The sequence below is a fragment of the Corvus kubaryi genome, unplaced genomic scaffold (genome assembly GCF_017639235.1).
Source record: "Corvus kubaryi isolate FWS band 111438036 unplaced genomic scaffold, C.kubaryi_AGA036_p1.0 37219, whole genome shotgun sequence".
Lineage (NCBI taxonomy): Eukaryota > Metazoa > Chordata > Aves > Passeriformes > Corvidae > Corvus > Corvus kubaryi.
In genome coordinates, this window is record NW_024581062.1 from 196,748 (window position 1) to 211,744 (window position 14,997).

A 14,997-nucleotide genomic window follows, 5' to 3' on the forward strand; every position below is an offset into this window, starting at 1 on the left:
GTTTGGAGCTGGGAGCATCCTGAGGGATCCACGGGTCAGCTTGGAACCACGAGGCAGAGTGTGGGTGAGCTCTTTATTGAGGAGGAAGGCTCCAGCATGGGTGGCTGCACATCCAAGGAGCACCAAGCACAGGGAGAGGCTCCTCCGGCTGCCCCGGCAAGGCAGAGCCCTGTGTCCCCCCCCCGAGAGGGACACAGCCCCCCCGGCCGCTCTGTGCCACCGAGGAGGGGCTGCTTGTCACAGCGGCCACCGACTGTCACCTGAGTGGAGGAGGAAGAGGAGGAGGAGTGAGGGGACCTTGGCGCTGGGAGGGGAGGGGGGAGCGCGGCGGGTGGGCTCCACTCCTCCAGGGACACGTGGGATGTCCTCGGGGCTCCGGGGATCAGGGCATGGCCGGGGTCTCTCCGATGGATCATCCAGGCAGGGGACAGGAGGGGGGAAAGGCCACCTGTGACAGGGAGGAAGATGAGGTGACACTCAGGAAGGGGACGTGGCACCATCCCCGTCCCTTCCCAGCGTGGCAGCCCGAACCCGCTCCCTGGCATTGGGGGGCACCAGGGACCCCCCGTGCCACCCCCAGCCCTGTCCCTGTCACCTGGAGGGCAGCGGGCGGGGGGCTCAGGCGAAGATGCTCCCGATGCTGGCTGCCAGGATGATGGCGAGGATGATGCAGCACAACATGATCAGGATCTTCTTCTGCTCGGGGAGACAGGGACTGTGAGGCAGGGACACGGCTGGGGAGGGGGACAGGGGAAGGGGATGGGCTGGGGAGGGTGTCCTTCAGCACCGGGAAACGGGGCCGGTCCAGCTCCCAAATCCCCGGACAGCAGGAGCCGAACCGGAGCAGCGCCGGTGGCTTTGGGTGTTGCCGGTGCCGGCACGGAGAGGAGGCACGGGGCGGGATCAGCGGGATTTTATTCCAACGGGAATTAAATATCCACGATCAACACATCCTCCCGCCCGGACATCAAATCCAAGAGGGGATGGGGACCCCCGACAGCTCCGTCTGTCACAGCACGGTGACAGCAAACCACGCTGGTGCCACCAAACGCCGTGTCCTGTCCCTATTCCCGCCCTCATTCCAGCGGGATGCCCGCGTGGGTGAGCGTCCAGCCCTCGGATTTGTGTCCTTGTCACCCCCTTGCCAGGGCTGTGGCTGGAGGGGACGCGGGGGCAGATCCCAGGGAGCAGCAGGACGGGCGGTGCTGGAGCCCGCGGCGGGAGCTGGGACACGGAGGGCTGGGAGCAGCAGGTCCAGGAGAAGCAGGGAGAGGAGGGGTCCAGGATCGGTGCCGGGGAGGGTCCCGCCGGGAGGTGACATCGCTGGGATGGTCGGGAGCGTCTGGAGGAGGGAAAGGGGAGCTGGAAGAGCCGGCGGGGAAGGGGACCGGGACTGCCGCGGGAAGGAGGGAGCAGGGATGGCGGATGTGGCGAAGAGCCAAAATCCAGGGCCTTGAGCAACACGGACCCGCAAGCAACGCAGAGCCTCGAGCAACACAGACCCTCAAGCACTGCAGACCCCAAAAAATGCGGACCCCAAACAGCGCAGACCCTTGAGCACCAGAGACCCCCGAACATCACAGACGCCCGAGCACTGCAGACCCCCAAAAAACACAGACCCCAGAGCACCATGGACCCCCAAACTCTGCAGACCCCCAAAAACGCAGACCCCCAGCATTGCAGACCCGAGATTGCCGAGCCCAGAACCCCCCACCCCCAGCCCTGTGACAGCCCCAAATCCCAAAGCACTGGAGCCCCCCAAGCAGGAGATGACACTGGGATGCCCCAGGGCTCCGTGTCCCCACAGTGGGGGTCCCCTGCCCCCCAACACTTACAGACCCCCGCCCCAGGGGCTATTTCATGTTCAGCCCCACCGAGAGTCCAATGATGAGGGCAACTGTCCCCAGCAAGAGCACGGCCACTGCCACCAAAATCAGCAGCTTCTGGGGGGACAGGGGCAAGTCGGGGCTGATGACACCTGTCCCATGTGGGGGGGACACGAGGGCACCAAGGGGCCCTGAAGAGCCAGAGGTGCTGCAGAGCCCTGGGGATGGGGCAGGAGGGGCTGAGCCCTCAGCAGCTCATCACACCTGAGGGTGGGAGGGGGCTCAGGGGTGGCAGTGGGACAGAGAGGAACAGAGCTGCCAGTCCCCCATGGGGTCACTGGGGGGAGGTGGGAGTTATTGGGGTCAGCTGGGGGATATCAGGGGTGGCTGAGGGGGGACAGGAGGTGACTGAGGGACATAAAGGGATCTCAGGGCTGCTGGAGGATACGGGGGAGGTGCCGGGAACACTGTGAGATGTGAAGGCACTCTGAGGGCCAGAGGGGGACACTGGGGGTTACAGAGGGGACACTGGGGGCTGTGGAGGGGACACGGGGGCCGTCGGTCTGTCTCACCCTCCTGGCCTCGCTTTGGTACTTCACAGCCTTTTTGGTGTCGGCCACGGCCCGTTCCACAAATCCGACGGACTGGTCCATGTTGTTCTCAATGCGGTCGATCATGGCTCCCTACGGAGCACCCGGGAGACACAGAGACGGGGGGCGGGGACACTGAGAGCACCCCGGGGTGCTGGCACCCACCCACCTGGCGTGCCCGGCCCCGGCACCGGATTGTCTCCGTGCAGTGGTCACCACCCCACCCCACATCGCTGCATGCCTGGATCCCCCTGGGCAGGTCCCTGGGCCACTCCGTGGTCTCATGCAGGTCCCTGTGACCCCATAGCCAGGTCCCTGCTTGTCCCCGTGTCCCCACAGCCGAGTCCCTGCGTGTCCCCCCGTACCTGGTTCTCCACCAGCATGGCGATGTCCACAAACATGTCGTGGAGCTCCTTGATGCTGCTCTCCAGGCGCACGATGTCCTTGTGCCGCCCCTCGATCTCGCTCAGCGCCTGCTTCGAGATCTGTGAGTCCATGATCTGCAGGGACAGGGCAACGTCAGCGGGGAGGCCTGGCCCTGTGACACCCCCCGCCCCGTGTCCCCTGGTGTCCCCCACCCTCCCGTGTCAGGGCTCACCCCCGAGGTGAAGATGGAGGGATTCCCGCTCTCCAGCATCTCCTCCAGCTCCTCGTCCGTCGTGTTCTTGCCGGCTGCGGGCACGTGGGAAGGGGTGGGAACAGGCCCCGCCCAGTTCGGGTTAAGGGGTGGGCTCTGTGAGCCTGGCCCCACCCACTTAACCAAATTTGGTCAAGGGGTGGGGTCTAGGTGGACTGACCCCACCCACGCCATGAAAGGGGCGGGGTTTGCTGCAAGGCCCCGCCCACCCCTCCCGCGGGGCGTGGTCACGCACTGATTTCCAGCTGGCGCTGGATGCGGCCCTTGCTGCGCTCCCGGAAATCCACCTGCGCCTCGTTGTACTTGGTCATGACGTCCACGAACTTGCGGGACAGCACCGAGTGCTGGGGACACGGACAGGGACGTGAGGACAGGGACTTGGGGATGGGGACACCCCAGGGGGACTGGACCCGGTGCTGGGGACGGGGACACGGAACACCCCAGGCACGGCATGTCCCCATTGTCACAGGGGACAGGAGCGAGGACACAGGTGTGACACTGCCCAGGGGACAAGAGGAGGTGCTGGGGATGGGGACGGGAAGTCAGCCCAGTGACACTCAGGGCACGGCGTGTTCCTGATCCCAGGATGGACAGGACAAAGCGCTGGGAGAGGGGACAGTGGCGTGAGAGCCAGGGGACCCAGGATGTGGCACGTCCCAGCACGAGGGGACAGCACAGAGTGTTGGGGACGGGGCAGAGGGACACGAAGCCTGGGATCACAAGGTGCTGCTGGGGATAGAGTTGGGAGACTTGGGGACACCTTGTCACCATGGGGGACAGGGTGGGACCTGGGGATGCCAGATGTGCAACGGAGCTCACCTGGGACTTGCGTATCCGGAGGTCGGCGGAGGATCGTGCCTCGTCCTGCTCAATGTTCCTCTCCATACCTGGAGAGAGCCAGACCCCAACCCCTCAGGAACCTTCCCCACTGCCAGCCCCCGTGATCCCAGCGTCCCAGGGGGACAGGGACACCCGTGACATGGCAGCAGGGACAGGGCCACTCACTCTTCAGCTTGTTACGGACGCTGTTGGCCATTTTCTTGATCTCTGCCGTCAGCTGCTCCAGGTCATCTTTGGTCTCTGTGGGATCACGGGTGTGAGCCACCATGGGAATGTCCCCAGGGAGGGTCCCCCTGAGCAGGGGATGGTGTGGGGACACTCACTCTGCTCTGGGATGGGGGCTGAGAGGATGATGCTGTAGAGCTTCTTGGCTTCCTCCACATTCTCCGAGATCTTGTCGATGTTCTGCCGGGTCTCCTCGATCTGGGAGGATTTTGGGAGGGGGGTTAGGAGGCAGCCCTGCCCCCCCCAGCCCTGCTCCCAGCCCTCCCTCACCTCCGAGAAGAACTCATCCATGAACGCCGTGTTGTCCACGGCGATCTCCAGCTCCTCCTCATCGTCTGCATCCTGCTTCTGTTGGGACACAGCGCTCGGGGGACCCTGTGCCCTGCCAGCACCCCCCGGGGGCCCCCCGGCGGTGACAGGGACACGGGGGGAGTAGCCATGGGGATGTGGTGGCGCAGGAGGGGACATCTGCAGCGGGGAAGAGCCGGGGGGGCCAAGCCCAGCTCACATCTGGCCAAGCAAGGCCGGGAATTAAGGGATTGCTGGGCTTGGCCAGAGGGAGCGGACAGGGACAGCGATGGGATGGGGATGGGACAGGGTTTATGTCCTCAACCGTGGCCCCACGGCAGGTCTGGGGCAGCCCTGGGGAGCACAAAGGTGGCTGGTGCCCCACACCCTAGTGTCGTGCCCAGGCCCTCACCCACACGCTCCCAAATCCAGCCCTTCCCAAAACCCAGTCCCGGCCCCTCTGCCTCCCCTCACCCCCTCAGCCGCACCAGCACCCCGGGGGTGTGGTTGGGGTGTCCTGGGGAGGGGGACAGACCCCAGGTTGGGACTCCCCACCCCCCTCCTCCTGCTGCTGGAGTAAAAATAAAATTAATCCCTTCGCTCCCCCGTGAGGGCTTTATCTGATGGCTCCATAATCCCGGTAAATCCCTGCCAAGCCTCCCTGCCACGGCTAGGGGCCCGGCCGCGAGTTGGGGGCCTGCTGGGACCCCCCAAATCCATGGGGAGCCGATGCTGGGGAGCAGAGGGGGACAGGGGGGAAGTGGGGCCCCACGGCGGAGCGGGAAAAAGGGAGAAGGAAGCAGCGCTGGTGGCGGGAACGTGGGGAAGTGTGGGGTGCAGGATGGGGTGCGGGCACCCCAAACTCACTGCCGTCCCCCCGCAGGACGGACACCCCCCCATACCCCCTGGTGTCCCCCCATTGCACCCCACGGCGTGGGGGGGACGGGATTTGGCTGGGGGCATCACGTCACCCCAAGACACCCACCGTACCCCCAAACCGCACGGGGATGACCCCCCCCAGTCCCTCCCACCTGCCGCCCCCATTGGAGGGAGGCTCGGGGTCGCCCAGCTGCCACGGGGTGACCCCCGAGACACCCCCACGCACCGCGGGGTGGGGTCTCGGTGCCACCCACGCCCGGTGTCCCCGCCCACCATGGACTGGGGTGTCCCCGAGACCCCAACCCACCATGGGATGGGGCCTGAGGTCCCCCCCATCCCCGTGGCACCCCCGCGCACCGTGGGGCGGCATTTCGGTGACATCCACCCCATGACGTCCCTGTCCGCCACAGACTTGGTTTTTGGGGTCCCCTCTCCCCGTGACGCCCTCACCCACCATGGGGTGGGATCTCGAGGACCCCCATCGCGGTGTCACCCTTTTCCTGAGGGGCCCCCTGCGGGTGTCTGTCCCCTGTCCTCCCCTCGCCACGCCGGGGGTCCCTCACCGCCTTGAGCTGCTCCAGCCGGTCCTTCATGGTGCCCCCAAGGGCTGGGGGGGCGCGGGGGGGTCCCCGTCCTCGCCCAGCGCAGGGATGGGGGGTGTCACCCTCGGTCCTCGCCGCTCGGCCAGGCCTCCTACATCCAGGCGAGGTGGCGGATGGCCCTGTCCCCTGTGCCTGTCCCCAAGCCCGGGGCTGTCCCTGCGCTAATCCCCAGTGACGGGCACAAGGAAGGCGCCGAGGGGAGGGACGAGGTGGAGCCACCCCTTCACCTGGGACACCCGGACCCGCCGGAGGCGGCAGCTGGGGGTGGCCCCAGGAGCCCCCGGGGGGTGGCAGAGGTGGGGGACGATGTGGGCTCGGAGGCCATGAGGAAGCTGGTCCCCCACGGGGGTCACACGGTGAGGACGTGTCACCCCCTCCCTGCCACGTGTGGCTGCGGCGGGAGGACGGCTGGGGACAGGGAACACGGCTGGGGACAGGGAACACGGCCGGGGACGCAGAGGGGGGACAGGGGGTGTGGATGGGGACGCAGCTGGGGACACAGCTATGGATGCGGGTCACAGCTGGGGACGTGGCGGGGTTCAGGGGACGCGGCTCGGCCGTGGGTAGGGTCACATCTGGGGACACAGCTGGGAACGGGACACAGCTACGGGTACAGGAGGCAGACGGGGGGACAGGGGACACGAGCAGGGATAGGGGACAGCTTGAGGACATGGCTGCAGTTAGGGGACACGACTGAGGGTCGTGACTGGGGACAGCGGTCCCAGCTGGGGGAGACGCGGCTGGGGGACATGACGGGGGATGGCATACAGCTGGGGACAGGGCTGGACGGACACTGCTGGGGCTATGGATGGGGTGACATTGTCTGTGGGTGGGGTGGCACTGGGCGGCACGGCTGCCGGCGGGGGGCACGCGGGTGTCACCGCTGTGGGCGGGAGAAAAAGGGACGCTGCCCCTTTAAGAAGCCCTCACGGAGGGGGCGTGGTCTGAGGTGGGGCGCGGCCCGCGTTAGCCCCGCCCCACCGCGCGCCGGCGGGAGGGGCACGGGGCGGTGGCGGCGGATGACGTCATGCGGCTGCGCCCGCGGCGGCGCATGCGCGGCGGGGGCCGGGGCCTGGTCGGGCGGCGCGGAGCCTGCGGGCGGGGGGCGCCGGCGCCGCCATGTTCCGGTACCCGGTGAGCGGGGAGGGGCCGGGGGGGCCAGGGCGGGCGGGGCCCTGCGGGGCCTGCGGGAGAACCGGCCCCGGAAGGCACCGGGGCGGTGTAACGGGGTGGGGTGGGGTATAACGGACTGGGCGGGGGAGGTAAAATGAGTTGGGGAGGGGGGTAACTGAGGGGGTCTGAGGGACTGGGAGGGGGCTCCGGGGTGACGGGAGGAGTCTGGGGGGGGCACTGGGGACCTATAACGGGCTGGGGGAGCGTATAACGGGAGGGGTCACTCTTCCGGTATGGAGGGGTCATTGGGGAGATCCAGCGGGTTGGGGGAGTCCCCGTGTAGGAATAATGGGTTGGGGGGATTTCCGTGGGCGGGCAGTGGGGCTGGGGGAGGTATCGCTGGCTGGGGGGGGTTGTTGTATAGTATAATGGATTGGGGGTTCATCAGTGAGGTGTAAGGGAGCTGACCCCATTGCCGGCTGTCCCAGTCCCTGGAGGACTGCCCGCTGGACGAGGATGAAGACGCCTTCCAGGCCCTGGGGGAGGAGGATGAAGATATCGACCAGTTCAACGATGACACCTTCGGTGCTGGGGCCGTCGGTGAGAGCCCGAGTGTCCCCCCTAGATCTCCCTGACCCCCCAGATCCCCCCCGCCCTGCGTCCCTCACCCTGTGCCCCTCCTGGCAGATGACGACTGGCAGGAGGCCCATGAGCGGCTGGCGGAGCTGGAGGACAAGGCCGGGTCGAGCCGGGAGCCGGACGGTCCCGTAGGGAACGACGGGGACGTTCTGGGCGATCCCGAGGACGCGCTGGCCGAGCGGCTGACGCGGCTCGTCATCGACAGCGAGCTGGAGGACCCGGCCATCATGCAGGCCGTGCACACCAGGGATCCCCCGCAGGTGGGAATGGGCTGGGGGATCCGGAGGGATGTGGGGATGGATCCCACAGCGCCGTCCTGACTCTCCTTGTGTTGTCCAGCAGCCTGGAGGGCTGAATTCCAGCATCTGGGACAGCTCGGCTGTGCTGCGGCGCATCCGGGGACCGCTCCTCGCTCAGGTAGGGCGCTGAGGGCAGGGGGCTCTTCCCTGGTGATCCCAAATCCCTGTGGCAGCCAGCTGGGTGGGATGAACTGTACCTGGGATAGTGGAGTGTCCCGCTTCCCTCTGGCTGCATCCGTGGCTCGTTGGAGACCCTCGTAGCCGTCACCTCTTGTCCCCCCTCGGACCCTGGAGGGCTGGGATGGGGAGCTGTCGCTGATCTGGGATGCCTGGTGATGTCTGAGGGATTTCAGGGCTCCCAGCCGGATTTGGGAATGCTGGTGCCTGGAGGCAGAGGATTTTCGTGTTGTTGTGGTTTGCTTAAGAGTCGGGCTTTGAAGTGCTGCGTGGCCAACCCTCTCCCAATCCTCTCCTGGTTCTGCCGGGCTGGGAGGTGACCCAGAATTCCCACCCCACGCCCCGTTATCCCAAGCGGGATGCTCTTGGCAGTCACGTGCGCTCTGGGAACGCCCAGCGTTGCGTGGGGAGCCCAGGGAAGCGCAGTGGGACGTGGAGAGCCGGCAGGAGGAAGGGGGGACAAGGAGCCTCCTCCCTGTCCCAGCCTGTGACTCCAGGGCGGTGTTCCTCCCGCAGGAGATGCCGTCGGTGTCCGTACTGGATTACGCCCTGCCCCAGAGGCCTCCGCAGGCTCGGGATGAGGAGCGGGATCCGTCGGAGCGGGCGCTGCCCCGGCGCTCCTCGTCCCCCGTCATCGGGAGCCCCCCGGTCCGGGCCGTTCCCATCGGCACCCCCCCCAAACAGGCTGCCATCCCAAACTTCAACCAGCAGGTACCTCCTCGAGTCCCAGCTTCCCAGCGCTCCCGGGGGTGCAGGCGGCTTCCCAGGGGGAGTGACCGAGCTGCTCCCCTCCTCCCAGATCCTGTGTCCCAAGCCTGTCCACATCCGAGCTACCATGCAGCAGCGTTATCCCGCTCCCTATGGAGAGAGGATGTCCCCCAACCACCTCTGCAATGTTCCGGTATCCAGCTTCCCCTCATCCCTGTTTTTGGGGATTGATGTCCAGTCCGTCCCCTCCAAAACCTCTCCGTGTTCCTGTGGCTCATCCCTGCTCCATGGAGCCTGGCCTTCCTGGGGTTTGTCCCGTCTGCCAGTCATGGTGTGTGACGGGGCTCCCTCTTGCCATCCCTCTCCCCAGAATTCCTCCCTCCTGGGCCACCCGTTCCCCCACAGCGTCTCTCCCGTCCTCACACACCTGCAGAGAGCCCAGCTGCTTGGAGGAGCCCAGGTAAAGCCCCTTCCCGTGCTTCATCCCACCTTTCTCTCCGCGTGGCTCTGGGACTTGGCTCTCCATGGCTCTTGCTGGCCATCCCAGATCCTTTTCCTGCCTGGCTGACTCCAGGTGTCCTCTCTGCCCCTCCAGGCCGGCCGAATGTCCCCCAGCCAGTTTGCCCGGGTGTCCGGGCTGGTGGGGAGCCCGCTGCCCTCCGTGAATCCCAAGCTGCTCCAGGGCAGAGTTGGGCAGATGATGTCCCCGGCCGGAGGGTTCCGTGCCTTTTTCGGGGCTCCCCCCGCCCCGCCCCCCTCGCAGCTGCCGCACCCTCAGGGCCCCGGATCCCACCTGCAGAACCTGAGGTCGGTGCTGTCCCTGTCCCTTTCCCAGCGTCCTGCCCGCTCCCTGCATCCATCCCTGACAATTCCTGCTCTCCCCAGGCCGCAGCCCCAGATGTTCCGGCCGGACACGACGCATTTGCACCCCCAGCACCGCCGGCTCCTGCACCAGCGGCAGCAGCAGAACCGGAAGTGAGTGCGGGGACAGGGACGGGGCCGCGTGGCACGGGGACGTGTCCTGCTTCCGGGGTCACCTGTACCCCCTCTCTGTCCCTTCCTGTAGCTCCGGTGTGCTCACGGGTGCCCTTCTTCTCCTGCCAGCCAGCACCGGAGCCTCAACGGCTCCGGGGGGGACCGAGGGGGCCACCGGAGCAGCCATCAGGAGCAAATCCGTAAGGATCCCTACGCCAACCTCATGCTGCAGCGGGAAAAGGACTGGGTGTCCAAGATCCAGATGATGCAGCTGCAGAGCACTGACCCCTACCTGGATGATTATTATTACCAGGTACTTGGGAGCAGGATCTGCCCTCTGTCCGTTGGGTATTGGGTGGGAAGGGGATGTCAGTCCAGAGAGAGAGATGCCATGGATTGTTTTCCTCCCTGGAAGAGGAAGGCAAAGGGACAGGGTGGGAGCAGCATCGCTGGGAAGAGCTGACTCCCTCTTCTTGGATGAGATTTCCAGAAGTGAGGAGATATCAGGGGACACTGGATTAATAGGTCTGGGATAACAGGAGAGCAGCTCCTCTCCATCAGGAGCGTGACAGAGCCGGGATAAAACCCCTGGAATGGAAAATGGGGAAGGTGCTACGTGGAAAATTAAGGAGAGATCCTTGGGCAGGGAAAGGCTGACTGTGATCTGACTGGGAATGGTGGTGATGGATCCTGTGGGAATCCGAAGAGCGCAGTAGGGAAGGTGGATAGGGAGAGATTGCTCCTGCTTTTTTCCAGTTCAGGAATAGGGAATGCCAGACAGTGCTGGGAAAAGCCGGGTTTGGAGCAGGTGGAGCAAGGTGGTGGCTGAGGGACCATTTGAGGGTCCCCAGAGAGAGAGGGAAATGTCTGGGATGGACACTGGGAGGCTGAGTGAGGTAGGAGAGCTGTGCCTGCTGGGACTGTCCCCTTTGGAGCTGGCAGAGGTTTTTAGGGATGTGTGGGTGAGCTGGTCCCAGTAGAGAAGAGGAACTGGTGCAGGATGTGAGTCAGCAGAGCTCTGCCGTCGCGAAAGGGGGTGGATTGGGTGGGGAGGCCCTGGCAGGGTGCCAGTGGAGCAAGGCAGGCTAACTGGGATGTACTGGGAAGAACTGGGAACCCCACAGGGAGAGTGGATTTGTCATTGTCCTGAGAGAGGGCTGAGGAGGAGCCTCGATCTGTGTCATCCTGAGGGATGGGAGAGGAGAATGGGCTCAGCTGTGGCTTGAATGATGATGTTGGGAAGATGGTGGAGCTGAGGAGAGGGAGATGGCCAATGGTTTTTTTGGGAGAAGGCTCTCAACTTTTCCTCTCCCTGCCTCAGAACTACTTCCAGAAGCTGGAGAAGTTGGCAGCAGCCGAGGAAGTGCACGGTGACGGTCCCAAGAAGGAGCGCACTAAACTCATCACCCCTCAGGTGGCCAAGCTGGAGCACACCTACAAGCCAGGTAAAGCTCTCCAGCAGCCCCAGGGCTCCTTTTATCCTGGGATTGAGGGGACTCATCCCTCGGCTTCCCTGCTCCCTCCTTCCTGCAGTGCAGTTTGAGGGCTCGCTGGGAAAACTCACCGTCTCCAGCGTCAACAACCCCCGGAAGATGATCGACGCCGTGGTGACGTCCCGCAGCGAGGATGACGTGAGTTCCTGGCCTTCCTCCCTTCCAACACAGCCCTGTGGCTGCTTCCCACGGCCCTGACTCCCTCTTCCCTCCCCGGCAGGAGACGAAGGAGAAGCAAGTCCGGGATAAGAGGCGGCAGACCCTCGTCACGATCGAGAAGGTGAGTTTGAGGGGGATTGTCCCGACCCTCAGAGGTCCATGGTGGGATAAAAGGTGGGCCAACCCGACCCATTCCGTGATTCCCTGAATGATCCATAATTCCCTGAGTGATCCACACTCCCTGCAGACGTACAGCCTCCTCCTGGACGTGGAGGACTACGAGCGCCGCTACCTCCTGAGCCTGGAAGGGGAGCGGCCAGCCCTGATGGGAGAGAGGAAGCAGAAGATCTGTGACATGTATGACAATCTGAGGGGGAAGGCGCCTGGGCAGGACAGGTGAGTGGGATTTGGGAGCTCCAGCACTTTGGGACCACTGAAGCCAGTTTTCCATGGATGTTTGACTCTTCCAGGAGGCTGAAGTAACTTTTTTTTTTTGCCATTTTACCCTCGCTGTCACAACTTCCATCCCCTCCAACAGCCAGAGCTGAGGACTAGGGATGTCATTCCTGTGTAGTTTTTCCCTCTTCAGGGATGTTTTTCGAGGCATGGGTGTATTTTCCACCTGGTGCTGGGGCAGATCCAGCCATGGGATAACCCTGGGATGCTCCCAGGTCAGAGTTGGCACCTTTTTCCTCCTCAGGCTGAGCGATGACCACTTCATGCAGATCATGTGCATCCGGAAAGGAAAACGCCTGGTGGCCCGGATCCTTCCCTTCCTGGCTCCGGAGCAAGCGGCCGACGTGCTCATGGCCACGGCCAGGAACCTGCCCTTCCTCATCAAGAAGGATGCTCAGGATGAGGTGAGGTTCCAGAGGCTGGGAGGGCTCCGTGTGTCTTTGGGATGGCAGTTCCTGCCTTTCCTGGCAGGGGCTGTGTGGGAGAAGCTGGTTTGCAATTCCAACACCAGGGAAGCGTGTGGAGCTCCCAACTGTGCTCTTTTCTCCACAGGTGCTTCCCTGCCTCTTGAGGCCCTTTTCCCATGTCCTCTACCACCTTCCCTTGGGAACAGTCACCAGCCTTGTGCAGCAGCTCACAAACCTACCTCAGAGCGCCGCCGCTCCCACCAACCTGCACCTCACTGCTGTGCTCCAAAACAAGGTGCTCCTCATCCCCACCCCTTCCCAGCCTCGGGAATTGCCCCAGCAGCCTCTCAGTGCCAGGGTGTTCCCCTCACTAATTAACCAGGGTGTCTGGCACATTAATTAACGGTCTGAGGTGGCCCTGGGCTCTGCTTCAGCCTGGCAGCAGCTTCCAGGTCTGTCCCACTTGTGCTCCATGCTCCAATGCTGGAATTTGGGGTGGGAATGCTGCTCCTCTAAGTCCCTCCTGGGCTGGGAGTGGTCCGTGGTCTTTTCTTCCTTTTCCTCCTGCAAAGGCAGCCAGGGATCCTCCCGCCTGTGCCAGCATTCCCAGGAGGGCTGGGAAGTGTTGGGGATTCCCCTCAGAGGTGACCCATCCCCTCGCTGTCCCCACAGTTCGGTCTGTCCCTGCTGTACCTGGTCCTGAGCCGAGGGGAGGAATTGCAGAGCTCGGACACAAACACGGAGCTGATGCAGGACAACCAATGGTGAGTCCCTGTCCCGGGCTGGGATGCTCCTGCCTGGAATGTCACCGCATTCCCAGCCCCTGGGGAAGGCTCCCAGAATCCTTCCCCAAGGGGAGCTGGGGAGCTCCTGCCCTCCCAGCCCCCCTCACGCTTCTCACTGCTCCTTTCTCCCGTTTTTCCGGCAGGACGGAGCTGATGCTGATGGCGACCCGGGAGCTCCTGCGGATCCCTCAGGGAGCCTTGGCAAAGCCCGTGTCCATCCCCTCCAACTTGATCTCCCTCTTCTCTCGCTACGTCGACCAGCAGAAGCTGAACCTGCTGGAGACAAAATTGCAGTAAGTGCCAGCCCTCTTTTCCCAGGGGAATGTGGCCGTGTCCCACCGTGGGACTGGGAGAAAGGGGAAACCAGAGGTGGGGGTGCAGTTGGAGAAGGATTGGAGTGAGGAAAAGTAGCTTGGGGAGAGGCGAATCGCTGCATTCCTCTGATCCCCCCCACCGTTGCTGCCTGGTTCCAGCTTAGTGCACGGGATCCGGTAGATCTCCGTGGCTCCTCGCCACCACCGGAATGTTCCAGAGGAAGGATGGAAGGAAGGAAGGATAGATGGATGGATGGATAGAGGGCACACGGTTCACCCCACACCTCCCCCGACGCCCGGCCTGGCACAAGGGGCACATCTGGCCCCCCAATCCCTGGATCAGCGGGAAGAGGGGGATGTTTGGCTGCTCCCCCTTTTCCCACAACGTGCTGCCTTTCCCTGCTGCTCCCAATTTCCCCCTGACTCCCTCTGCACCCCCAAAAACTGCTGCTTCCCCCCCAAACACACACACACACACACACACACACACACACACACACACACACACTACTGAGGATCCCAGCAAGCAGGGAGCCCCTCGCTCCAGATCCATGGCCAGGGGCTTCCCGCTCCTTCCCTGCTCCTTCTCCAGCCCTTCCCACAAGCACTGAGCTCCGCTTCCCGCCCTTCCCCACACTTCACACACCTGTTTTGCACACTCACCTCGTCTTCCCAAAATTCGGCTCCTTCCCTACCCGCCCCCCCCGGGATCAGCCCCAGCAGCTCCGGGGTGGGGGGGCACAGCCAGGTCTCTGTCCCCTCTGGATCAGATCCGGGTGGATTCAGCTGTGCTGCTCCTCGGGAAGGTGGTGGTGGTGGTTGGGGGATAATTTTACCTTTTTTTTTTTTTTTTTTTTTTTTCCGCTTTTAAAAAAAAAAAAAAAAAAAAAAAACCAAGAGATTTGCACATGTAGGGATTTTACACCCCGGAATTCCTCCCGGCATTAACCAGCCCTGCCTCCGCTGCTCCCGGCCCTTTCCCCGTCCTTTTTCTCTGACAGATCAAGTGGAAAGTTCATTTATTATTATTATTATTTTATTGCTCTTTCTTTTTTCCCGCTTTTTTGTTTTGTTTTTTTGTTTTTTTTAATTTCCTTTTTTTTTTTTTTTCTCCCCCCTCCCTCCCAGTTTTTGGTTCTGGTTAATGACAATAAAGTTTCTAAATTTACATTTTTATAGGGTATTGTAAATAAAGATGAATTGTATACTGCTGCCAGCCTGGCCTCTCCTTCTCTGGCCCGAGCCGCCCCCTGCGCGACCCCGCGCTGTCCCCGCCTTGTCCCCGCTCTGTCCCCTCGCGGGTCTCGAACCTGCGACCCCGGGAGAGCCGGGGCAGAGAGCAGGGGGCGTGGCAACGCCTCAGCCAATGGCAGCGCGCTTGGCGCGAAGCCCCGCCCCTCCGCCAATCGCTGGCGGGTGACTCACCTCTCGGCGTCAGCACGCGCGGCGCGCCGCTGCCCCCGCCTATTGGCTCCACGCCTGATTGACGGGCGAGAATCCCGTTCTCGGCCAATCGTAACGCGCGAACCGCCCCGCTGGCGCCCTGGCCGCCAATGGGGCGCGGACGTAGGCGGGCTGAGTGACG

The 14,997-nt window shown here is 63.7% G+C and overlaps 2 protein-coding genes across 8 annotated transcripts; one reads left to right on the top strand and one right to left on the bottom strand.

Moving 5' to 3' along the window:
* Positions 1 to 59: 59 nt before the first annotated feature.
* STX3 (syntaxin 3) lies at positions 60 to 5,934 on the bottom strand. Of its 3 annotated transcripts, none has more exons than XM_042022637.1 (11): positions 5,849 to 5,934; positions 4,389 to 4,466; positions 4,217 to 4,316; positions 4,059 to 4,133; positions 3,873 to 3,940; positions 3,289 to 3,397; positions 3,015 to 3,088; positions 2,782 to 2,916; positions 2,399 to 2,509; positions 596 to 696; positions 60 to 448 (listed from the first exon to the last, which is right to left on the bottom strand). In XM_042022637.1, the coding sequence occupies exons 1-10, from the start codon at positions 5,876 to 5,878 to the stop codon at positions 619 to 621; spliced, it is 858 nt and encodes a 285-aa protein (XP_041878571.1). In that variant the 5' UTR covers positions 5,879 to 5,934; the 3' UTR covers positions 60 to 448; positions 596 to 618. The 3 variants fall into 3 exon arrangements, with proteins under 3 accessions (XP_041878571.1, XP_041878569.1, XP_041878570.1); XM_042022636.1 differs by lacking the exons at positions 60 to 448; positions 596 to 696 and adding exons at positions 1,262 to 1,342; positions 1,836 to 1,943; XM_042022635.1 differs by lacking the exons at positions 60 to 448; positions 596 to 696 and adding an exon at positions 898 to 1,342.
* A 66-nt stretch (positions 5,935 to 6,000) lies between these two features.
* Positions 6,001 to 14,628, top strand: PATL1 (PAT1 homolog 1, processing body mRNA decay factor). Of its 5 annotated transcripts, none has more exons than XM_042022630.1 (19): positions 6,001 to 6,243; positions 7,489 to 7,600; positions 7,688 to 7,899; positions 7,979 to 8,056; positions 8,632 to 8,826; positions 8,915 to 9,016; positions 9,194 to 9,283; positions 9,419 to 9,630; positions 9,709 to 9,798; positions 9,928 to 10,111; positions 11,120 to 11,243; positions 11,332 to 11,429; positions 11,512 to 11,571; positions 11,698 to 11,846; positions 12,151 to 12,310; positions 12,459 to 12,608; positions 12,986 to 13,077; positions 13,242 to 13,391; positions 13,572 to 14,628. In XM_042022630.1, exons 1-19 carry the CDS (start codon positions 6,001 to 6,003, stop codon positions 13,591 to 13,593), a joined length of 2,523 nt encoding a protein of 840 aa, XP_041878564.1. In that variant the 3' UTR covers positions 13,594 to 14,628. The 5 variants fall into 5 exon arrangements, with proteins under 5 accessions (XP_041878564.1, XP_041878565.1, XP_041878566.1 ...); XM_042022631.1 differs by having other exon boundaries at positions 7,982 to 8,056; XM_042022633.1 differs by lacking the exon at positions 6,001 to 6,243 and adding an exon at positions 6,920 to 7,021.
* The last annotated feature ends 369 nt before the right edge of the window (positions 14,629 to 14,997 follow it).